Below are 26,993 nucleotides of genomic sequence, written 5' to 3' on the forward strand. Positions count from 1 at the left end.
CAATTAAATATACAGAGTGCAGAGCTTAGCGTGTCTTTATGTGAAAACAGCAGTGTCAGATGGGGGGGGTAAGGTAGGATCGTGAATGCGACTGAGAGAATGAAACTGAATAATAAAAAAAAAAACAAAGCTAACCTTTACAAGTATCATACATTTACACTGGCTGTTACAGACTGAAATCAAATGTATGTTTTTATTCTAAAATAGTAAGAATAAAAAGAAGCTGACTTCTCGAAACGGACTCGTCGGGGATCGAACCCGTGAAGATTTGATTACCAGTCAACAGTTGATACAGTTGCGCCACCGAAGCAATTGTAGTAAATGCGTGTCAATGTCGCACCCTAACACGTGTTGTTTTTCTGCAGTTATATTTTTGAATAAAAGCGCAGTTGTTCTGTTATATTTGTACCTTTTGTAAAAGTATTTCTTTGATAGTTGGACTTCAGGCTTCACACATTATAAACTTCATGTCTACATTTTGTCAATTATTAGTAAAACATGAAAAATGATTCTTTTTTAACGATGTGTTTACATAGATCATTGGAGACACGGAACACACATGAAATGTATGTGTTCCAAATAACAATATAGTATTCATAAAAGGTATGATTTTGCTTGACTTCTAACTCTATACAACTCCAAGTAACTGACACGCAGGTAAACAGACTTGAGCTGAGAAAACTGCGCTGGTGGGGGACGTGATAGCAGACTGCTTGCGGCTTATCAACACATTTAAAGGACAAAAGATGCTGACAGAGAGGTGAAAAGCAATTTAAGGTGGGATGGATGTACGAGTTTTTTGTAGGCTCTGGTATTTCTAGTGTTAATTCATTGTGTCATTACCGGTAGATGACTCTTAACACTGATTGCTGTCTTAACAACAGGAAACACAAAACTGCAGCAAAACTGGTTCTAAATAATTCACACAAGAAAAGTAAGCTACAATTTAACAAACTGACAATAAAAACAGATTTCCTGAGTTGAACAAAAAGAAGCACAAATGCATGCATTTTGATAAAAACAAAAAAATACCCAAGAAAATAAATAAAAAATCATCCACTTCATAATATTTTATTTACTAAAGAATATATGTATACTCAGCTTTTTAAGATAAGGTCCAATCATTATTGTAATCAATTAATATAATTCTACAGAGAATTTTTTTGATTTTACTAACTAAATCTAGCTAAGATTTTACTAAGTTAAAAATATTAAAGTTTAACAGAAGAAAACAAAAAAGTTAAAGTATGCTATTTTCCTTTAAATGAGACTATTTACATTTCTGAAGGAAAATATTATTCCATTTAAGTGATACCAGAAACTCAAACAGTTACATTTCTTGGATCAGAATTAAAAACTAAAAGTGTGAATGCATAAAAACTTAACAATTTACAACGATATCCAATAACCATGCCCCTTTTTAAACCCTGACTTCCATTATACAAATTTTGAATTGACACAATTTCACCTTTGAAAATGACTATCTAAAAGGCAAATTACTGTGCTAAACAAAGCAGATTCCTTTATGTTACATGCAAAAATAATGGCTGTACCATGTATTTAAGTATTGATTTCATATATTTTGTCCTTGTAGGAAAAAAGAACAAAGCCCGAATTTAATGACCTGTTAAGAATTTAAATGTACTGTATCTAAGTAAAGTTATTATTACTTATCACTAGAGGTGGGGAGAAAAAAAAAAACAACACAGAATATTACAATTTTTTATAACAATATATCATCTATTAACGTAGGACAGGTATGTACTTTTTATTTTGCATGTTGTACAGATAGGAAAATCTATGCATTTGTAGCAGTGGTAGTGTTTGTAATTGACTGTCTGATGTAATCAAAAACACTACATTTTATTAGTACATGCATAACAAAATATAGTACAAAAGATTAATAAAATGTTGCAATGGAGAAAAAGCATTATAAGAAATACCCAGTTTGCTAGAATTGCAAAATAAAAATCTAATCAAAAGAACGGGACTATCTTTACAACTCAGACTGAAAGGAGTACAGTATCCGATGGCTGATTTTAAAAGTAGTTAGCATTTACAAACTGATGTAATCAAGAAAAAAAAACAAAAAAAAAACCAGATGAAACTGAACATCATATTCAAATTCCTATGGACAATTTGTTTGCTCCCATCTTGGCCAGCTACAATGAAGTTGCAATGAAGCTACATGAACAAAAAAAATGAGAATACAAACTATCATAGGGTTTTTTTCCCCAATGTTTAATTATTATGTAACTTTAATCAATACTTCAAAACTGAGTAGTATCCAACAAGTTTTACCTATATATGAAAGTTTAGTGCACCTCATGGCAACGTACATGCATCTAAGCCCCAGGAATTTTAAACATACACTTGCATACATTGATACATTTTAATATTAATATGAAGCATTCTAATTTCAATTATTGGTTGACAGGTCAACTTCATTATGCATGTAATGAACTGTAATTGCGTGTTCACAGTATTAATACAGAGAATGCCAAGATACTTGAACTCCATTTAATTTAAATGTCATTGTAAATCGGATAAAAATGTATCCTTTTGAACAACAGAAATTGCTATTTAGTAAGAACTATCATAATTACAAGTTTAGGAAGAATAATACCTGAATTTTTAATGATGTAAAATGTAAAGCATTGATGACATACCTAGAACTTATAATTTAATTAGCCTATTAGCATAAAATAAAAAATAATGTATAAAATAAATAATATTTGTTATCAATATAATACACTGATGGCAAGACAGGGAAATTGGGAAAATGATAGGGCTTGGCTGTATCAATATTGCACTGACAACAATGTAGAATAAAACATCAATAACGAGGTGTCATTTCATTATGTTGATAAGTGTAATTACATGTATGAAAACACTGATTTCATAAAAAAAAATCATGTAGGCTATTACTTTCTAAGTAATTAATCTTAAAAAAATAAAATGGACCTTGTATTTCATATAAATGTGCATAATTATGGCTTGAAACTTGAACAAATGTGCTTTATTTATTCTTAAGAATATAGGATAGGATAAAATATCACACTTTGGTTTAATGGGTAGATGGTGAAACTTTGTCCTTACATTCTCTATGGGATTTCTTGAGGGTCAATGAAACCAACAATTCAACATACTTAGGGATACTGTCACCTGTACACTCTTTAGTGAGCACTGTAGTCTGCAGTACTAAAAAAATGGCATTACTTTTTGATCAGTGTTCTCAAAATTCTTCTTTGAAAAGACCTGATAAACTAAACATACTTTTATTGTAGAATTCTTTAGATCAACATATCTATGTATGTATTTTTAAAGCTGACCACTGAACTCCTCAGGTTAGGACTTTCTAACAAGCAGACCTCTTTATATGTGGATTGGCAGCATCACATCCTCCATGTTAATTCTCAAAACATAGTTTAGAGGTATGCATGCTGAGACCCTTATCTACTCCTTGTTCACATATTGTATGAATGTGTGGTGAGACAGCTCCAATTTGCTGATAACTTTAGCACTATAGGCCTGATTGCTAACAGCAATGAGACAGCTGACAAAGTGGTGCCAAGACATCAATCTAACTTGAAATTTCAGCAAAACCAACAAACTGGTCATTACTTATCTAATGTATTTTTCTGGTTACACTGTATTACAGTATATCTTAACAGTCTCAGACTTTTCTCAACAATAATTTTATGCATGATACTAAATTAATCTTCTGTTACCTATTATTTGAGAAATACCTGTCAAATAATATATAGAGGACTACATGCAAATTGAGAAATTAAATATTTTGAGCTTCAAAACAACAAAACCACAATCCTATCTGAAGATTTCTTGAATGCAGTTTAATAGCAAAGTAGCCAATGTGCAAATCATGGATTAAACTTGAAAATCAATTAAACAAAGGAACTAAATTAAACTTTTCAAGGGAGGAGCACAAACATGCATAATAATGCAATTAAACATTTAGCTGGAAAATAAACTTATTAATAAAGTTAATTTACCATAGAGTAAATCAATGCTATTTCATGTAATTTGCAAATTACAATGGTTTCACAAATTTATATATTAAAAAAACCAAGTAAAACAATAATAGACCACGTATGTTGAGGTGGCTTTACTGCCTGATGTGCCTTCATGCAGCTAGTGTGACATTTTGAACACTCGTCTGTCTATTCATCCATTCATTAAAACAGTTTCCATTTTATATCCTATTTATTGGTGCTTTCTACAAAATTTTTTAAGTCAAGCCTGAGATATTTAACTGATTCTGTTTACTTTATAATGACAAATTATGATGATGATCACCTTAAAATAATAAATCTTTCTTTTGTATTAAAATAATGAAAAAAATGAAAAAAGTATCTCATATTAATGTTGGTAAAAAGTGCATGGACGCTTGATTATAGAATATAAAATATGTACTATATTCAAAAATTATGCTGTAATCTAACTTTTTCCATCTGTGAAATGTTTGCAGGCAGCTATGTAAAAGAAAACTTTATCATGGAAAAAATGCATTATACCTGGTATTAAAAAATATAAAATACATATATTTTTATGTAAGTATCATTCAAAGGGTTTCCCTCTACAGGCCTTTTGATGGACAGTATAATCCCTTGCTTTAGCTAACTGGTCTCTGTGTCCATAACACATTCATACTATCCCTCAACTTGTCGCCTAAGGGGAAAATAGATTTTATCGCTGTCATCAAAACCATTTCACCATTTTTTGCATACCTCTTGCGTTTCAAGTTCTATAAGCTGGTAGATCTATAAAGCACTTGTTCACATAACAACATAATAATTTTCTGGCACAGCATTCTACAGTATATTGTTTACAAGTCCAAGCTCACTACTGCAGTTATATTAAAACAGTAATCATTATTGAATCTTTGGGCCCAGATGTAATTTCTTGTATGTGAAAACAAGTTTGGCATGCATTGTGAATTTCATCCAAGGTTGATAAAGTTCAATAATTTGACTAACCAACCATGTGTGGTACTCATTATGGACCCAATAAATAGATTCATCAAAAAGGACATGAAAAGCACATTATAAAAATCTGATTCCATTTCCCGTAGTGCTCTGCAACAATTACCACACTGCTAGATGCTGATAAACACACACTTCGCATACGGCCTCAGGATTTAGAGCAGCTTAAACTGCACACACTTTTCTTTTATAGATAAAATGTTCCAAGAAAATTGGATTTTTGTTTTATTTTATGCACAATGTAATATTAAACTGTTCAGTTTTATCTGACTGCAAAGACTAGAAGCATTAACTAAATTTTATTTATTACTTTCAGCCTTGTACATGATTAAGGATATTTCTGACACAATTTTTCTATTTGAAAGTTCAATAAAAAGAAAACAAAATCCAACCAACAGCAACAGAATGTAATTAAAAACTCTTGTCACTATAATTTACACCTTGTGCTCAGTCTCCTTTTTGTATTAACTTTTGTACCAAGTCTGAACTTAAACAGTATCAAAGAAAAAGATTAAGAAAAATTTATTAGAAACAATGTATACTTTAATTTTATCTGCATTTGTCCAGCAAATGAAAGCCAAGGGAGAGCATTCTAAAACAAACCCTGACATTCTTTAAATACCTGCCAACTAAGACAAAAATGGGCAGTATGGCAGCACAGTAAATAGCACTACAGTCTCTTGAACCCAGCATCCTGGGTTTGAATCAAATGCTGTGTGAAATATGCAATTTCTACCAGTGTCTGCAAACATTCTCCACCAAATAATCGGGCTTTCCTCCTGCATTTTGAAAGACAATTCAGAATTGGATCCTGGGTGAATCTGAGGGTTGGTATTTCTATAAGTGGGCTCTACGATGGACTGGCACCCTGCCTTTTCTGTCTTGCAGCAATGTTGCCAGGAAAGGTTCAAGCCATACTTAACCCTGGATTGGATTAAGCATGTCTGAAAATGTTATAGTATGTTACATAAGGGAAAAATCACAAAAAGAGACTTGAACACCATGAATCAGAACATGTTATACATGAAACTGCCACAATATATAGAGTACATAACAGATATTAAAGCTGCTTGTATGCAAAACTGAAAAAGTAAAGAAAAAATCTGAAATATGCATTTACCCATAACTCAATTTCTTTAGAGATTCCTAAAACATAGTATAATATGATTAGGGTGGGTAAATGTAAAAAGATATGATAAAGGATGGAATAGGTTTCTTCAATCACTTTTTCCTAATGTATGAAGCACTTGAACTGTCAAGACACAGCCGAAACAAAACTTTAAATCTGTAAACTTTCAAGTATGTGAGCAAGTAAGTATATTTTTCTTTTTGTCTGCCAATGAAACTGACTATACTATGGTATACCTTGCCTTAAGTATACAATTAGGACACACTTGCCCAACGTTTCCAAATCCCAATCCAGGTCATATGCAGAGTAACTTAAAAGCTAATGATAATGCTAATGATAATCAGCTGACATAAATTTTGAATTTCCAAAAAAGGATAGATTAATTCATTTTCTACCTCTAATGGGATGTTTGGCATTGGGAATAGGATGGTAACTTTTCACAATCAGGATATAGGAACTTGCTGAAAGTCTTAGGCAGGCTTATAAATGGTCCTCTGTCATGGTGGATATGAATTTGGCCTTTATTGTTTTCATGTGGGAGAAGGTAGATTCACATAAATAGGTTGATACAAAAAATGGGCTGACAAGCAAAAGACACACCTTCTTATGTTAGGGTATTTATCCTCTAAACGTAGACTCTAGAATTCACCCTTCATGCCAGTGGTTGTCCTGGATTTCATCTGAATGTCATTCTAAATGGTAATGATTTCATTCTCCACTGTGGTTGTGTCCAGGAGAAAAAGTGATTATATTTTGACGGCAATGTCATTCAGATCAATATTTGTGCCAAACAAGAAAAACATGTATGTGGCGACTAACTCAAGTGATGTAATGTCAGTGAAACATCTCTCAAACTCTAATGTGATGCTCTGAACTCATTCAATATAATAGGCACTGTATAAATGAGATGCTGCTATCTCGTGACACTCAAGTTCTAAGTGAATATTTGGAAAGTACCATATGTTGTGACATTGCAGCTTTTCTGAAAGTTGTTGTAACTTGCGTTTAAAAGAATTTGTAGAGATGATCATGACGTTTTCTTTATTTTTCCCTGAACTTAAAATTGAGTTAATTCAAAATGACAGGTCAGTGAAAAATGCAAAATCTATCAGCCACTTTTCATCAAACAGTTGTTCACTTTCAGCATGTTTAGACTGCAAGAAAGTCTTAGAATTCAGGCAGTAGGTTGCAAAGTCTCTCTGGATACTTACCTATTCTCAGGCATTGTACATCAGTTTGCAATAACAAGTCTGTGAGTTCTGCATCAGTCTCCTCCATGCGTGCACAAAATAGCTGCTTCTGAGGACTTTTTACCCAAATGGAATTTGCATCCGTCACTGAAATATCCGCCACGTCTTTCATGTTCAAAACGTTGCTGCACAAAGCTTGTTAATGGATGATGCATTGATGATGGATAAAATCCAGGAAAGAAATGTGTCATTAATATAAGGCAACAAAACTATTATCACAACCTACATTTGTGAGGGCCACATCAGTGGTAATGTCGACAAGTTTACAGATGGGCAAATGGATCTTGTCAGTGACTTTAAAGAAAGCTTGGAAAACATCTTTTCCATGTGTATGCCCTTTCAGTGGCAAAGTGGCAAGCATCTTGTCTTTGGCACTCAAATGCTCAAACGTGGTTTAATTACATATGAATGCCATCTACTGCCTAAGTTTACTAATCAAAATGAAGACAGAAACAATTAAGCATGCCAGTACCCACTCTCAACTGATCTTGTAGTTGTCCAGGTACTTACTGACACTGATCATGTCACTGTTTTATGGATAACTGCATGTCCTTGATAGCAGCTATAATTTCAGTTTTATTCTTAAAATCTGTAAATAGTGAGTGTACAGCCTCCAGAAATTCCTCCTTCACCATCTCTGTGTCGTTAAGTGGCTTGTATGCTTAGCAAGAACGTGACTGAAGTGGTATGATATGATGGGCAATGCTTTCCCTTTAGTGTTATGCCATTAGTAAAAGAGACAGACATACGGGAAATCTTTGTTGTAGCCTTAGAGTAATTGATACTTACTGAAAACAAACCTATTGACTGATTTATTGTTCCTATTACGGGGTTAACATTCTCTCCAAGACAGGACACCGGGTTATACCTTTTATACATTTGGCTACTATATGGAAGGGGTTAGCAGAGAATTGTCAGTTATAATGAGCGACCTACATGAATTATTAGTTTATACTTACACGATCACCCTGCAAGTTGAGCACGCCTGTGTTAGAAGTTCCATTAGCTCAGTGGCACTGCTGATTGTACAGTGTCACCAAGCACAGTGATCTCATATTCTGATGATTTCTTTCCATCCAGCAGTTATAGTCTGCTGGGCATATTCAGCATTACTGTATGTTTATAATGCGCCATCTATTGGAATGAATTTTGTAAAGCATGCAGTAATAAAATTCCTTCCATTTTTCATTCAAATAGATGACATTTTGCAAACACCACCACTGCCGTTAAAAATCCTATACTAAATACAAGCCAAAGCCAAACAAAGGAAAATTCAAACAGAAAAAATCATACACAGGTATGTAACAAAAAAGAGTGATAGAGGAAGTATTGGTTTCATTCTTGCCTATTTAACATTCTGGCAATCTGCCCAATTTAATGTAATAAAGTGAAAGCAGGAAAAATGTGTATAAGAAATTCCAATAAAAGCTAACACTCTGGCTTCTCAGAACATCATACCATTAGCTATTTCCCTCAATGAGGCTCAATGAGCTCTCAATTTCTCTATCAGCTTTTTTTTAATTTCCTGTCTTTTTTCTTCTTACCTAAAATATTTTTTTAGATTAAAGTATCAATTGTACGGTATACTGTATTGTCACCTGTTGGAATGAAAAACATTTTATTTGTACAAATGAGAAACACCTTGGAATGATTGTGTCTAAAATGACGGTCTTAAATCAGTATGTCACAAGTGATGTCATTGAAGGTATTGCAGACTGCTAATTTAATTTCAGGTTAGCTAGTAAATATACAATGGTCAGTTTAAGGGGGCAGGAAGTGACATTCCTACTAGTAATCTCTGATAGCCACAGCTCTTTTTGCTGAATACTTACTGTGATATTCTGTTTGTGATTAACATGATATACGTAATTCCACTCCATTCCCTGTAAAAGCTGTTCTGTTTTAAGCCTGTGTTCACTTCTTTCCATTTGAACCAAGACTGCTAATATATGTTAAAAAGGATAGTGAAGCAGTCGATACTGACAAGAGTGGGAGTGTTGCATTTGACTATAGTGTTCAATACTAAACTGCAAAATTCTACACGACGTTCCTTTAAGTATGTGTATGTTTGGGGACTCATGCTGAACCTGTATACTACTTCAAGGTTAAGGTTTCTTTAACACTTTTCAGTATCAGAGTCCAGCTAGAATTTCACAGCTATTATAACCAGCAAGGCTTTGCCTTTATTGCCTTTCAAAAAACAAAAATTTTATCAAACTCAGTAAAACCCTGTTGCTCTTTTGAAATCTCTAAATGCATGCCAGGTGTCTCTACATGTAGTTATATTAGAAAAAAGTGTACAGTTTAAAACACAGACCTTAAAACAGCAGAAAACTCCATTACATTCCTTACTTTACACTGTTGCCTTTAAAACTAAAACCCATGTCTTGCATATATATTATTTTCTTTCTATGATCTTTCCTTTTATGCTCTTACATATCCTGACTATGTAAATTAAAAGTAAAGATGACTAATGTTTTCCTTTTTTACACTAAAATAATGTTATTGCTCAAATGCATCATTCAAGAGAGAAAAATGTATATTGTATTTTTCATGTAAACTCTAATTTTAGATATTTGCCTTGAAATCTGCCTGGTGTAATAACTAACATGCAACAAATTACTCTCTCAGACCATGTGGCTTCCTCCTACAATTTAACAATATGCCTGGCAGGTTGATGGGAAACAATAAACTGGCCATGTGTTAGTAAGAGTAGTTTGCACATGAGTTTGCTCAGTGATGTACTGGAGATTCATTCAAGACAGATTTCCGTCTTGTGACCATTGCTGCCACAATAGATTCCACCTACTTGCAGTCCTAACGATGAAAAAGCAAGAGCAGAAAACAGATAATCGATAGAAAAATGCAGAAAATATATTACTTAAAAAGCTACTTATTAAATAAAGAGACTAATTACACATATATTGTATTTGTTACCACCTTCTGTGCAACTTTCATTGGAAGCTTCTAGCTCTTAATGAGACTCCTGTAGTAATTGTGTGAGAGTGTCTCAGGCAACCTTATTGCTTTCTTACAGATAGTTTTGAATTAAAATGTTTAATTTATGTAGACAACAAAAGATGCACAAGCCAAGATCTGTGAGGTGCCGATTGGGTTTCAAACCTACATTCATTATCAGTTTTCCTTTACAATAATTTTTTAAATAGATAATGATGCACTAATACAAGTCTCTAAAGCAACCTAAACTTTAAATCGATGATTAGTTCTGACTTTTGTGCTGGAATCTTGCAAACTACCAAATATAGCAAATGGGTTTAATTTGTATAACAAATTCAAAAAGATTATTATTGATTATCAAGTTTTAGTACGTTGAAGTTGATTCATGCACAGGAGGTGAAAGGTGTAGCACCTTCCTTCATTGGTGATACATGTTTAGAGTAAGGAGCAATGTGTTACAGCCTCAAACTATTTTGGTCATTCTTCATATCATAAATATACATTACTTGGGTTTTTCATACTGGTTATGAATTACTACAAACATTTTTCATTGATATGGTGAATATAATCACAACTGCTTTATTTTACTTGTCAGATAATTGAAAAAGGTATTTGAAATTATGCCTTATATAGCAAAATTTAAATTCTTTGTATTCCATTGCTTTGAATTTTCCACACATTAAGACACTTGCTCAGTGGATAAAAACTCCACAATGTGGCTCTACCGCTCCTAAATCTGTTTTAATAATCTGTTGGTTATCCACAGACTCTCTAGGATTCTCAGTTTTCAAAGCTTTTTTTAATATAGCCCTATTAAAGCTATCAGAAGCAAGGATTAATAAAACATCCAGGGTTAACATTAGCAAGTGGTACCACTGCGTAAGAGTCATTCAGAACCAGGTTTTGATAGGTCAACACTGCTGATAAGGAAAGCATCCCTAGGGTTCTGCAGACCAGTTGGCTTGGCTGCTTGTCTCGCTTGCCAGTTTAAGCTTCTTTAGCTACATACAGATTAGTTTGAAAAGCAGGGTATTGGAGTTGGTGAATATTTGGTTGGTGGGCGTGTAGGGAAGATATTTATTTCATTATATAAGTACATTTGATTATTTTACCAGTTTAAAAAAAACACTGATCACACAAATAAACTTGTCTTTACTAGTTTTTGAACAAAAAGGAAACATTCTTTTTAATGTGGATATTTTTAAAATATTGGCAGGTTTTAAAAATTCATCATGATATGAAATCATAAGGTATTAGATATTTTAAATTTACAATAGTTCTGTTTTTCAAGTTGTCTAAAAGCAATATGATTAGCAACCAATGTAATGTGTGAGACACCAATAAGGAGTTCATATAATTTTCAAGCTAATTTTCATTGAGAAACTATACATGGGAATATATGGCAAACAAAACTGACTTGCTTCAAAATTAACAGTCAACATTGACCTTACTAATCTTGCAAGCACAACTTCCTTTAGATTACAATTTTAAACTGTCCTCTAGATTATGTTGAATATTATTCCTGTAGTAACCCATAACAAAGTACAGTTTCTTAAAAACAAGGTTCCATGCCAAAATGAGATGACAGTTTTAAATAACTCAGGAAATGGCAAAGGAAATGGTGAATAAAAAAGCAAAAAAAACTATGATAATTTAAATTATTAAAATTAAACAAACATTTTCAGAGACATAAGAATACATTCAAACAATGAATATGTACATATTCATTAGTCCAAGCAAACACAAATTCAAAAGCCTCTAATGCGAGTTCACATTTAACAAAGCTAAGTAATCTGGTCAAATTTTTGAATCTCACATTTCCCGCAAAGGTGTTTTAAAATCTATTTATATGAAATACTGCATAATGTATATTTTTCATTTCACAAGGGGAACAAAGTATGTAAGGTGCAAAAATATGTGTACTGAGTTAACTGTTCAGGCTAAATTGCCCGAGTGTGTGTGTGCACATGCCTGAGTCTTCCTTGTGCACCTTGCAGCCAGAACATGCTTTATGCACAACCTCCTCTTCTTATAATAGGAAGAAACAGGTTTAGTAAATGGATGTATGATATATGGGCTTTTAAAACAGACGAATGTACAGATGGGTGCAAGTGTCAGATATTGTGCACTTTCATAACTTCATAACTGCAGTCTGTATCATTTATTTATGCAAAATCACACTTATGGACATTTTTACCATATGTTACTGGTAGGAAATAAATTGTTTACATCTAACTATCTACATATACTGAAAATGTTGTGATATATATAAAATAAATAATAAAACAGAAAGATTTACTAATTGCAGCAAATTATAGTGAATGAACAGTTACTAGATAAAGAAAAGAAAAGAAAAAACTTATTTTCAAAGAAGCAGATGTTTCCTACCTCAGTAATATTCAAGTTGCAGTACCTAATGCATTTTACTAAGACACTCTGATACAGTTCTTAACAAATACTGGTCAAGCTATCAGACAGTTCATCTAAAATGGATATTCAGCTGCCTTTTAAGCTATCAGTAAAACATCAGTTTATAAAATAATACTATATTGTAGCAAGCTTGATGATAATCCAGGTGAATTTTAGTAACCTTAAGGGGAGCACACTCTTTTTTTACTGAAGAGTGTCATGTTTGGTTACTCTGCTATGCATGTCATTTCTTCCCAATGTATATCTGATGCTAGAGTATAGAACACTAAACTAAGCCAAGGAGAGGCCTGAATATCTTTACATGCTAGAGGAGCCCAGAGTTTAAAATGTAATTGAATTCATTTGTAGATGTATTGATAACCATAAACTTGTTTTTGAGGTTTTAGAGAATTTCTTCTCATCGTGGTATAATAAGCAACCAGAGGATGTGTGCTGATAGCATTCTAAAAACAAGGACCAAAGACTGGAGGATTTATATTGGGCAGAGCTGGCTTAATTCATGCCAAATCATTAATAATGCATTAAAACAGTTGACCTCACTTATCTTTATAAATGCATTCAAAATATGGGGAAAACACCCAAAAACTGAAGGATTACCTTAGACACCAAAACATTAAAGAAGCACAATGGTTTGGTCGTATTTTTTCCACTAAGTCTTTCCTCTTGAATATACTATTATTATCCATAAAAAATCACTATAAAAATATGCAATACTGCAGAAACTCAAAAAGGGTAGATACCATATTTGCTTCTGATGAAATATAACCTTGAAATTATTAAAAAATATATATTTTAATTAAAATTAATGTTATAGAAAGTTCTGAATGTGCCATGATATGTAAGATATCATGTATTGCGGCTAGTACATCACTATCCTAATTCAAAATATAGCTGAGCTAAAGTAAGAAAATATCTTGAATTAGGTAAATATGTTAACGATTTAATTAATAACTGCTGGGTATTGTAATTGGGCAATAGGTGGGCAAGATGGTGCTCAAGACAAAAGGGGGCAAAAAGAACATGCCAAATTCATCTGGGAGGAAAAAAAAACTCCCACTGGATGCAAAATAATTGCATTACCAGTCACTATCCCTAAATATTTGTTAAATGTCATTCTGTACAAGGGTCATAAGGAGAAACTTTGATAACTAATGTGTGTCAGAAGCTGTTAGAGGTTACAGATTTTGCACCCTAATTTTAAAAGATCTATATTTAGTATCAACAGAAGATTAAAATTGCTTCTAAAATATTATTCATATTTTCCTGGAAATGCAGATTTAAACTTTAAGTTAAAAATACAGTAATTCTTAAAAAAATATAGAAACTGGTACTGCTATATTATTTAAAGCTTTTAAGTCAGAAAAAATATGAAAGGCTTCAAGCTTTAATGACATCAGTCTACTGATCACGATTTTATTAAAACCTTGCACTGAACAAGATCTTGGAGCATGCAAACGCCACTTTTAAAATACAGTTTAATATTTTGAATTACTTGCATATAATAATTTTTAAATATATGAACTAAACCATCATCCAGATGAAGACAGTCCTAAATATTCTCTTTTCAATTTTTTATAATAAAAACTATAAGCACTTACTAACTAAATATTTAAAATTCCAATTGAGGAAATAGGTCTAAAACACTAGCTACAGTAAGCTTCTTGCTATTCAATTTGAAGGTGAGTCTTACGATGTCCTCACCGAGTGAGGAGCTATATAAAATAAAAACTTATTGATCTTAATTAATGTGCCTGCTACAGCCAGCAAGATAGCTAAACTTTTTTGATCATCTTGCAAAGGTATAACGGTTAAATGCTTTTTCTAAATACGGTTTTCTTTTTGGAAATGCTTTGAAGTACATCAAACACCCCAACATTGACTGTGTATCCAATCTTTACTGATTTGCAAGAATAGCAGCACACTAATTAAAGTTCCAAGGCAATTTGAAGGAATAGGATTAATTAATACATTCATGCATTTTTACTCTGCAGAAACACTCTGAAAGCGGATGCCAAGAATGTTGTAAACGGACAGATCTGTAACACTATGCTAAGTAAGTTGCTTGTAAATTGCTAGTTACATTCAGAAGGGCCTGATTAATAAATATTAAGAACAATCTGAATCATAGAAAAACAGGCTTCAGCCAAACTCAAAAGGTTTGGAAAATGTTTTAAAGCATATATGAACTGGCATATATTGCAGTAAATATTATTTACTAAGCTAAATTTCAAAAGACTTTTCTTAGATTAGCAAATTCAGTGCAATAAGCCACTTACTACAGACTACAAATTAAACAAAAATAATTAAATATTTATTGCATGTAATGCACAAGGTCAGGTATCATGTTGACACAGTTTTGGGGGTGAAAATGACTAACCAAATAATACAAAAATATCACATTATCACATTTTTCAGGGTGAAATAATGGAAAACATAGCAGTGTTACATCCAGTGTTCACTATCACTGTACGTGTCTGTACAGATTTGCTGTCCAATTTGCATGTTGGTTTCTTCCCACTGTCAAAACAATTTCATTGCAGCTTTCCATAATTCTAAACCAGGTTAATGTAGAACAGATGAATGGAGATACAGGAACTAACAAAACATTTTGGCTTTGTAAGCCCATTTCCTAAAAATGATGATTGTTGTTGCTACCATTTAGTTATGTAAATCTTGAAAAACTATATCTAAATAATACCTATATAAGATAACATTCCTTAATTTGATTTATTATGCTAAATACATTTCTGCCTTGTGCTTCAACTGCTTATTCTACAGCAAGTTATTCCCATTCTTATCCTCCACTAATCATAACCATAAATTAAAAAGTAAAAACACTTTCTCAAATGTATACAGTGCTTTTCAGTTAGCAGCAAACATGTGCTTCCTGATTAAAATTCCTATAAAGTATCATGTTGTGACAAAATAAAAGTATTTCAATAGAAATGTACTTCTATCACACAAAAACAAATTCTATGAGAGTCTTTGGCTTGTCACTTACCTCACAAGTGCTTTAAAGTTACAAAACTAAACTTAGCAGACGATGCTTACCAATAAGTCATAGTGCTCTCTGCCTTTACAGATCAAAATTACTGATCAGGCGTTATACCTAAACATATGGTAGTTACATTTATTGCTTTTCTTATTACAGTTACAGCTGATAGCTTGTAAAAAATCTGGCAAAGCCATTTTCTCAGTATTTTCATTAGGGCAAAAAAAACTTACATTAAGTAAGAGAAGAAAATTTAAAATTATATAATTGTTAAAAAGCACAAGTCAGAAATAAACTACCACACACTGGAAATATTGTTATTTGAAAAACATAACATCTAAGAATTAAAGGAAGAAAATTACATGAATAATATATTGGTTAATAACCAAACTTTGAAACCAAGAATATAAGCTACATTTTAAACTTCTGCAGGCAGTAAAAATATTATATCATGTCCAAGTTAAAAGATTATCTACTCTGAACAAGAACAATACCAGCATTTCCTTTGCAATAAAAAGACAAATACTGCCATCTGGTGCTTTTAAAATAGGGAACCTACAGTTGCATTGTACGTAATAATTGAAACCAAAATTTGCAACAACCCACAAGCCTGAATTGTATTAAGTTGATTTGAAAATGGGTAGCGGAGGAGAGGGAAGATTAAAATTTATTACTAGGAAGAATAAATAAGATAATCAATATTATGTACAGGCTTTCAAACAATATCACTAAAAAAGTATTTACAGACAGACACAGTGAATATCTGGAAAAACTGAAGAGTGTAAAATTTATTTTTATTCAACTATGTGTTAATTCTGATTAAAACCAAATACTTATTGATTTATGTTATAACAAAAAAGGCAAATTTTTAGTCTTTCTGAAAAGTTTTGCATCTCTACACACATATACACATACCCACACAATAAATAAATTTAAAATTTCACTTCCAAATTTTCCTACCTTTTCCAACTACCACAAAAAAGCATAACTCTGCTCTGCTTGGGCTTTTTCAGAGGCATATATATGAATGTATATAATAAAATTACTATATTTTTTATAAGGATGACATGGTGGCACAGGGGTCAGTGTTTATGCACCTGGACTTCAAAGACTAATTCTGAATCTCAGGTCAGTCATTATATGGATTTTCCATGCTTTCTGTGTAAGTTTTCCTCCAAATATACTGTCGTTCCTCCAACATTTCAAATACAATGTTAGGTTAACTATTTTAAATGGTCTGATTTGTGACAGAATGTGTCATACAAGGGACTAATTCCAAGGTTTGTCTTGATTCTACACAATTTGGCTTGGATATGCTCCAGCATCCTAGGACCATAAAACAGTACTCAGCAGTACTCAACAGTTGACTGTAAAGGATGAATGTTTATATAAATGCCAGATACTGTGCAATGTTACTTCAGTGTTTAGTCTTCATTAAAATAAAGTCAGCATTTAGTATTTAATACACTTCATAGCTTGCCTTAAGGTTCAGGTGCTTCCCTTCATTTCCAAAGGGAAGTGATTTTTAAAAAGGAGCAAAAGAAGCCAACATATCCTTTTTTGGCTTTTAACTTGTTTTTACAAAATGAGGGCAAGCAAAGGAATTATTTTAGCACTTTACACCTAACAGGCTGATCAAATTAGCTGTTTCCTGTCCATAAAGCTGTCTGAACCAAATTTCCTCTGCCAAATTCAATACAGCCAAAAAAAAAAAAAAACTTTCGTGATCTGTAATATAGTATCAGCCTTTCCTTTAAGATATGCAGCTGAAGAAACAGTACAGCACATCTGCTACTGATCTTTAAAAACCAACTAAAATAACCAGCCAAAGTATAATTTCAAAGACATATAACATTTAATTCAAAAGTAATAAAGGTATTAAAAAATATATATTTTTGGCATACTGATGTTTCAGTATACTAAGGAAGAAAAACACTTTTTGCAATTTGCTTAATTTCTCTGTCACTATTAAATTTTAGGATGGACATATTAGTTAGCTATAAAATACTACAATTTTTCTGAATTTATTTTTAAAGATTCTTGGCTCTAAATACATATTCTTATTTAAAAGTTATTAACATCTGTCACATTAAACAGAAACAAGATTAAAATATTTAATGAAAACAAAGTAATATTTTCATTACAATTTATGTGCAATTTTACAATTCAAACAAAAACGATATTTGACTCAGTAATAATTAATCACTAATTCTAGTGCATAACCAGTATGTTCATTCATAAAATGTAAATAATTAACTGATAAAGGCTACTAAAAATGTTCCTGTATTTCTTATGCAACACAGCCCTCTGCTGTCTACACATGCAATCAACACCTGCAGAACAACATTAAAACGTCAGTCCTACAGTGTCAATAGAATTCTTATGACAAAATGTTTTTTCTAAAAATATGCCATAGTTATTCAAAGTGAGGGGGCGCATAAAGTGAAACTATTGGTAGCATGCCTTTAAAAATGCAAATTATAAGGAAAAAAAACATACAGAAATGAAGCACTTGCCCAGTAATTAATACCAAGTATATGATCAATGTAGTTAAAGAAAAGAATCCAGTAACTGCATTTGGCAGTCTTCAAACCTGTGCTAATCCTTTTTCATAAAAATAGTTAGCTTGGCCTATTTCATTTAAAGGGCAGACAATTTACCAACATACAGATTCTGTATACATGATGTCATTCTCGGTTAAGCATTTTGCTCATCAGTGTGTTTCTTAAGTACAATGGCTCTGAATTTTTCCATGCCTTATATGGTTAGTAATTTGATTAGATACATAATATAGCTATTAAAACCAAATGCCTTAAGGGTGCAAAAATGTATACTTGAAATTATTTCTTGCACTATTAATAAATTCAGATTTTTTTGCTAAACTTCCAAAGGCATCTTAGCAAAGTTCAAACCAGCTCTGCATGTCATTCCAGTCCATCACAGGACAAATTCACACACACATATGTACCAGGTAATTAACCTGTTAAGCATGTTTTTTGGATGTGAATGGAAATTGGAATACTCAAGAGAAGCCTATGGAAATAGGGACAGAGTTGGTGCAAGAGGCAGCACCACGATTATTTTATTTTATATGCTTTTCTGTAGTATGGGTTAAAATGCTATTTTTGTCCAGCTATTTTATTAATTGTAAAATAGCATACTGAATGTAAGAAAACAAAGATACTTCATAATTTAAAAAACAGACCTCTTAAGAGTTCTCAGAAAGAATTTAGTTAGTATTTAGGCAGACCATTACCTCTAGACTAACACAGAATAAAACAAATAAAATCAATTCAAAATCACATGTGAATTCTTAATCTGTTGCCTTGCTAACTGAAAGATTTTCAGATCAGTCAGAAATGTTGAAAACTGGCAATAACCAGGGGCCTCATGTATAACGCCATGCGTAGAACTCACACTATAACATGGCGTAAGCACAAAAGCGGGAATGTGCGTACGCACAGAAAAATCCAGATGCATAAATCTGTGAGTATGCAAACTTCCACATTCTTCCGCTACATAAATCCTGGTCAGCGTGAAAAGTAACGCACGTGCATGCGCCTGCTGTTCCGCCCCAAATCCTCCCAGAATTACGCCTCTTTGAATATGCAAATCAATATAAACAGCCCTTAAGCTCAGCCTCATGTGAAAAGACAATGGGAAAACCACAAGCGAAAATAGAAGAATTTCAGCGAATACCAAGTGGAGGCAAGGAAAAACATACTATTTGTTGGTTTAAACAGTGATATAATCAACAAAAGGAAGTTGATCGAGTGACAGAGTGTCATAGGAACTTGAAACCTCAAGTTCACAATGTCGCAAATATCCGAAATAAAAAAAAGAAGTTGTCAGATATCAAAGTCGCTGTGAAAAGGCGAGTCATAGCCCACCGTCTGAGTGTCAAATGAAAGTTTATTAGGGTACACACAAAAAAATAGGCACACAGTGGGGAAAAAAAGCAGGAAATGTCAACTTTAATCTCAAAATTTCCACTTTAATCACGTAGTTTATTTTGTCATTAAAGTAAAACAGCATAAACTTCATCTTAAAATCGTTTAATTTACTAGTTTCTCAAATCCCATCGTAACTAAAGTAGCACGTTAAATGCTTTGTTTTGTGTTTGATCTTCTATTTGCTTTGTGTGTGTGAATCACTACGTACTTCTGGGCTTTCTCTTCCTCCAACAGGACACAGAATCCATTACATTTGTGATATTACAGCTCTCTGAATAATCAAAATACTGAGATATATATGTGATATAATTTTCATGATGACAAGAGTTAAATCATGTTATTAAACATGGGAACACAGTGGTGCAGTGATTGTTTATGTGTTATGCAAGATGCTTGCTGCGCCATGCACGACCTTCGATGAAATACTTTATTGTAGCAGTACGGTCTCTTTCAAACATACTAACCCCTAAGTCCTGTCCTTACTTTTCTTTCTCCAAATACCCAATCGCCATACAATCAGCTCTGTAATAGACGTTAAGCCTATTAAACGTTATAGATTATTTAAATGAAGTCAAAGTTTTATTTGTATAATATAATAAACATATTTTGCTGCATTTCATCTTAAAAATGATATCGTCATCATATGTAAATATGCGCTTTATAAAGTGGCTCAGGTTGTGCAATATTATAACTGTATCGCAAGTTTACACTGAGGTAATTGTACTAATAAGCACAAACAGTTCTACAAGGAGCACCTGATGGACTGCCTGAATACGTTTATAGTTCTTGGGATAAAACTGTTTCTGAACTGCGATGTCTGTACATTGATTCCCCACTCAGATGCAGTGATATAAATACTCTGAGTGGTGCAGTGAGAGTAATATGGAAAAAGATGATCCGCTGTGCCAAACCCTAATGGGAGCAGCTGAAAGAAGAAGAAGAAGAAGGTACAGTGAGAGTAACAATGCTAAAGCAGCTATTGCATTTAGAATAGTTTGACCATTCTGGGGACCATTATAGTGTTACTGGTTAATTACAATCAGATGCATTAAACTAATAAACAATATGCGGTTAATTACAGTGTATTTATAAAGCTGCGTCAGGGATGTGGATCTGAAAAAGAAAGGGTAACCAAACAGGAACAGTAGCACTGCTTTGACGCTGGGTGCCGCCAGTCTGCAAAACCGATCGGAGAACTTGCGTACGCCAGGGTATGAGGTACCGTGGAAATCTGCATGGCTTTACGCCAAGTTTAGGTTTTATATATCGCGATTTGAGCGTGGAAACGTTCGTACGCAACATTTCTGTACATACACACCGTTTATACATGAGCCCCCAGGTCCCTACTTACTAGAAAAACATTAGACATGTTTGCCTTAAAAGTCTAACACACAAATAATACTAAAATCAAATCAAATCCAAGCTAGGGTGAATCATGGAAAAAGACAGCTGGTGAGCAAAAAAAAAAAAAGAGAAAGAGGTTTCAGACCAGAACAATCCAAGGCTTAAATAACTCCTAGCTGATTAAATTCTTTAGTTACCTAAAGGTCTAGAAGAACCTCAACACAGACAAAATGTTTTGAACAACATACATTTGTTGGCATTATCTTTACAACTACATTAACTAATTCAGTTAGCCTTGCCAGAACAAAAGTCTACAGTGAAAGAAGTCAGCACAGAGATTGGAACTGTGTTCAAGTATTTCAGGTAGAGAGAACAATGTATTGGAAATATATAGAACAGAAGTGATAGTGTTATGTTTGTAGGTGAGCAAACACATAAGGAGCCTCAGCTATTAAAAAGAGGCAAAAATAATTTATATTTTGTCTCAGTGGGGCAGCCAGGATCTTTTATTAGAAATGTTTATTTACTTTGTCCTATGTTGCTCCTTGTGTTTCCATGTCCTCATGGTCAATAGTTTTGTTAATAACACTTTCTTTAAATACTTAACATTGTTTTTAATTACTTAATTTGGGTTCATATCCAACCATAAAGGCCTGAGTATATATAGTATCTTGCATTAATTATGTATTCTAATATGAAGAAACAAACCATCATATAGTTAAGTGAGAACACCCCTGTTTGAAACAAAATCTGATTTGACTTTAAAAGGTTTAAAGCAACAACTCAACAAGAATTACAAATATTTATGTATAAAGTCATAGTGTTAAGCAAATCATGTGAGACTAAAGGAGATGAAAGCTAAGCAATAATAATGATAATTAATTACTGATTTTAGGAAGTACTGTATAAATTTCAGTGGAAGAATTGCAAATGGCCTGAATTATTGTTCGGGAACTAGGAATAATTTACTTTCTTAAGTTATGATTTGTTGTAGTGCCTAGTTAGCATTACCATTTAATGTTATTAATACATTTAAAAAAGGCTACTTTTGTACATTTGAAACAGTTTCTGGTCTAAGGATCAGTAACAAGAGAAAACGGTATAAACTAAAATACAGGATATTTGTTTATTAATGTCAACAAAAGATCTGTACAAAACACAAACATTTATTAATTTAGTTATATTTTCCAAAACCTACAGTGTTTAATTTTTATATGTGTCAATTATTTTTATAATAGTATTTTTTAAACAATACAACAAAAAACTAATAATAAGTTTGGATTTTTTTTGCTTAAGCTCATTGGCTTTCATTCTGAAACTTACCGATGCCCGTATTAGCACCTGTGACAAGGATAACCCTTCCTGTGAGGTCACGCCCCTGCAGTATTTCCATAGCAGTACTATTCCCATCATATTTCTGTCTGACACTCGGCTTTTCAGGTGTATCTTCTACAGTGAAGGCCAGTCTTGGGTCAAGGTATGTGGTTCGTTTGTTTATATGACTATATAGCAAGAAATAATGAGAAAAAATACTTAACAAGTGATACAAATCTCAAAGTTAAAGTTATTCAGATGACATTTTTACTTATCTATAAGGTTAAATTGCAGGATTAAAATAGATGCACAGATATAAATTTATTTCTCCCCAGAGGGATATTTGGCTTTTTACAGAAGCCCTTTATATATATATATATATATAGTTCTATTACATATTTATATCTATCTATATTAATTATCTATTATAGCTCTATATATATATATATATATATATATATATATATATATATATATATATATATATATATCTAAATAAATACATAAATACACATAAATACATAAATATGCATAAATATAAATATACACACTATAGTCCGAGCATGTGAGTAAACACCAAAATGGCTAAAAAAGAAGAAAAATTAACATGGCAGTTATAGTCACAGTGATGCATTATGCAGGTGTATTGCTATTGGTATAAATGGGTCACGGTAGTGTTTCTTAACACATTTCTTCTGAATAACACTTTGGTGCGTCAAAGGAAGGATGTGCAGTATTGTTCATAATAGAACTCAAATTTCTTTTAATTCTCTCTTTTGCTACTACCTCCAGGGAGTCGAGAATGCATTCCATAACTAAGCCTGCCCTTTGAGTTAGCTTGTTGATTCGACTAGCCTGTCTTGAAGTGATGTTACAACCCCAGCACACCACAGAGTAGAAGATCACACTGGCCATTACAGTGCTGTAGAAGATGTGAAGGATGTCACCACCCAAATTAAATAAACACAGTCTCCAAAGAAAAAAGCCTCCTCTGCCCTTTCTTATACAGTTTCTCTGTGTTATGAGACCAGTCCAACCTGTCATTGATATGGACCGTCAACTACTTGCACAAGTGTTCCACTTCTGCATCAACTTCCTGAATAGTGACCAGACATACAGGCTCTTTGGTGTGGAAAAAGTTAATAACCAGTTCTTTGATTTTGCTGATAGTTAGTTGCAGACAATTCTTTCTGCACCAAGAAACAAGTTCTTCACCTGACTCCTATACTCACCATTATTGATACACTCTTGCCACAATTGTTAATTATAGAGAAAAAGAGTGGGAAGAAGGAGCAACCATGAATTGTATAATTTATAAAATATGTAAATAAGATTATACACAGGGGCAGTTACCACTCCCTGCTGCTCTCTATTTGTCATAATAATTCAATATCTGAGTTCTGTCTTGTCAGAGGTCATGCAGTCTTTACATCATTTCTTTGAACCAAGCAACTCGAAGAGGCAAAACCTAAGCCTCAGACAAAATATTTATTTTTGTTTTTCTTTTCCTGATGACGCTGAGGTGTCTTCCATAGCCCTTTCTTTCAAAAAGTTAAATTAGCATTATAAGTCAAGCTAAATGCTATTTTTTTGGAACATGTTTTGTCCTTCACCACCTGTTTTCAGGTGCATGTGAGCATTTCTGGGCTAGCATTAGGTTAACATGACAGGAAAAATATTTTTCAGGAAGCATATGCTCCCTACAAAATACAGATGCTAATTAAACTAACATGCACATCTTTGGGATGTGGGAGAAAAACCACACCACCCATCAAAACTTTGGAACTATGAGCTCTTATACATCACACTTATCTGCATGTGAGCTGCCTGGAGTTATATAAGGTAAATGATACAGTATATCGTTACTCGGAACACATGCATTTCATGTGTGTTCTGTGTCCACAAAGATCTGGCTAAGTGAAGGATGAAAGGAAATGCGAGGCAAGAAATGCTGAACAAATACCTAAAACAGAAACTTTTTCCATTTAATACTAATAATGAAGAATATAATGTATGTATGAAGACTTTAGTCCAAATATCAAATAAACATATGCACTTTAATTTAAGAATATAACCAAAGTAAAATATAATTAAAATCTTTCAGTTTACATGTTGCTGTCAATGAGTTACAAACCCAAGCTCAAATGTCAATCAACAGAAAGTTAATATGTATTCTTGGATGGTGCAGAGGTATGAACTGCTGTCTTATAACCAAAAGGTTGCCAGTTCAAGTCCTGGCACTCCGTGTTTTGAGTAGTGAACTTCTATTATTCTAATTACTATAATAAAAACATACATTTGATTTGAGTCTGTATCACCCGGTATAAATTTTCACTACTTGTAAAAGTTACCACTTTTTTTTATTATTCCGTTTTATTCTCTCAGTGACGTTCTCATGGTACAACGAACTTGCATCTCCCTCTCTGCGTTGCAGCGATGACCACAGTTGGTACTGTGGTTGATGCCTGCTCAGTTACTATTTGTTGTACCGGCAACCAAAGATACAATGTCCCGTGTCCGCTATTAGACTGGACAAAGGCAGAACCATAACAACAGACAGCTTCTTCACAGCACTTTCGCTGGCTAATAGACTGCTGCACCATGACCCAACTCTGCTTGGCACCAAGGTTATTATAGTTAACGAAAACTAAAATCAAAACTGAAACTACTATTAAAAAAGCATTTTCGTAAACTGAAATAAAATAATTAACAAAACCGAAATGAAAAACTAAAACTAAACGAAACTATTAAAGTAGCTGGAAAAACTAACTGAAATAAAATTATTTACTAAAATATTTTTAGTTTTCGTTTTTGAATGAATATTCTTGCCGTTAGTCTTTAAACCCTCTAAGTTTTAACTCTAAAACAGAAAGTCATCCACCATGAGCTGCCCGCATATATTCATCCAGTGAACAGCAGCTGGCAGCAGTTCACACAGCATTTGCGGTGACAGATCAAGCTGAGTGCGGGTGCGTAAAGCATGAGAAACAGAAAGCGATTTGCGTGCCGCCTTTCTTTGTGCTCTTTGTATATCACGATGTAATTCAAATGGCTGAAATCAGAATGTACTGGTCAACAAAACGTTTACCATAGAAAAATCACGAGTGAGTAACGTTTCAGTTTATTTCTCAGGTGTCTGCTTTTTGTTGACAGCAGTTCTGCTGCTACTTCGCACAGGAGAAATCGTTTTTACTTTCTCATATACAAAGTATACAGAAAGTATAGCAATCATTAAAAAATTCGACCTCAATATTTTCATGAATCTTGACGTTATAGACTAACCACTGTCCAACAATACTGTTTTGTGGAATTGCATGCGTGTGTAAACACGATAACTCAAAAATGTAACTAGATAGATGGATGAAATTCGGCATGTGGTTGTTACACCACAATTGTAGATCTGTATTAACTTTTGGGCCAAATCCATCACCCAGAAGTGGTACTTTACCTGAACACATACTCGATTTTTTTTAATTTATTTATACAGCTGCAGAGTCTGATTTATTCAACTTTACTTTTTTAATAATTGTTCAATATATTATTAATTTGATTTGTTGTTGATGGTTCCTTAATGTACATAATATAAAAATATAATCATTGTCTTGCAGTTTACTCCTCAAATATCCATCCCCATATCTGAGTATACAAGAAAGTCGAGGGAAAACCACTCCCGGTTTTTAAAAATAAAACGGCGTCGATCGAGAGACTGACTAGGTCATCATACAAGATCAGTATATTGTTACTGACCAATCACTTTTGCTTTAAAAACATCGTTTAGCAACGAAGCGATACAAACAAAGGTAGCGAGTCGGACAAATGATGAAAAACTACTTTTTGCTTTTTGCATTTATTCTATACTAGCAAAATACCCGCGCTTCGCAGCGGAGAAGTAGTGTGTTAAAGAAGCAATGAAAAGAAAAGGAAACATTTTGAAAATAACGTAACCTGATAGTCAATGTAATTGTTTTGTCACTGTTGTGAGTGATGAGTGTTGTTGTCATATATATATATATATATATATATATATATATATATATATATATATATATATTTACACACACACACATAAACATATATATATATATATCTATACATATACACATATATACACACATATATATATCTACATATATACACACACATATATACACACACATACATACATACACACACATATATACACACAAATACATATATATATATATATATATACATATCATACACACACAGCTATTTCAGTATCAGTGCAATACGCTGTTTGTTAAAACGGTTGACTCCCGCTCTTACGTGCAATAACAAATCAAATCATTCAGTTGTCTTTGCTCATATGTCATTTTAGAGCTGGACGCCTGGCATCTTTTTTGGCCACAAGTTCGCTTCTGTTTGGTGTGAGGTTCTGTGTTGTGGAGATTCTCAGGATGGATTGCAGGTGCTCATCAGTGAGGCGATTCCTGTGTGCTGTTTTGTTAGTCTTTATCACTGAGAAGAGCTTCTCACACAGATATGTGCTACCAAACATGCACAAGGTTCGAGCCGCATGTAGACGGACTTTTTTTGTTCTTCAAAGTCACCAAAGCGCCGTGCAAACTCAGTGCGCAATAACTCTAGCTTCGCAATAAC

The 26,993-nt window shown here is 33.1% G+C and overlaps 1 protein-coding gene across 6 annotated transcripts in view; it reads right to left on the reverse strand.

The window, feature by feature from the left end:
• wwox (WW domain containing oxidoreductase) overlaps nt 1-26,993 on the reverse strand; it is a 1,268,497-nt gene that overhangs the window by 1,226,912 nt on the left and 14,592 nt on the right. For all 6 annotated transcript variants that reach the window (XM_039763360.1, XM_039763361.1, XM_039763363.1 and 3 more), the window contains exon 4: nt 22,383-22,561. In XM_039763360.1, the coding sequence (XP_039619294.1) occupies nt 22,383-22,561 (179 nt within the window). The remainder of the gene's footprint in view (nt 1-22,382; nt 22,562-26,993) is intronic.

The sequence above is a fragment of the Polypterus senegalus genome, chromosome 9 (assembly GCF_016835505.1).
Source record: "Polypterus senegalus isolate Bchr_013 chromosome 9, ASM1683550v1, whole genome shotgun sequence".
NCBI lineage: Eukaryota > Metazoa > Chordata > Cladistia > Polypteriformes > Polypteridae > Polypterus > Polypterus senegalus.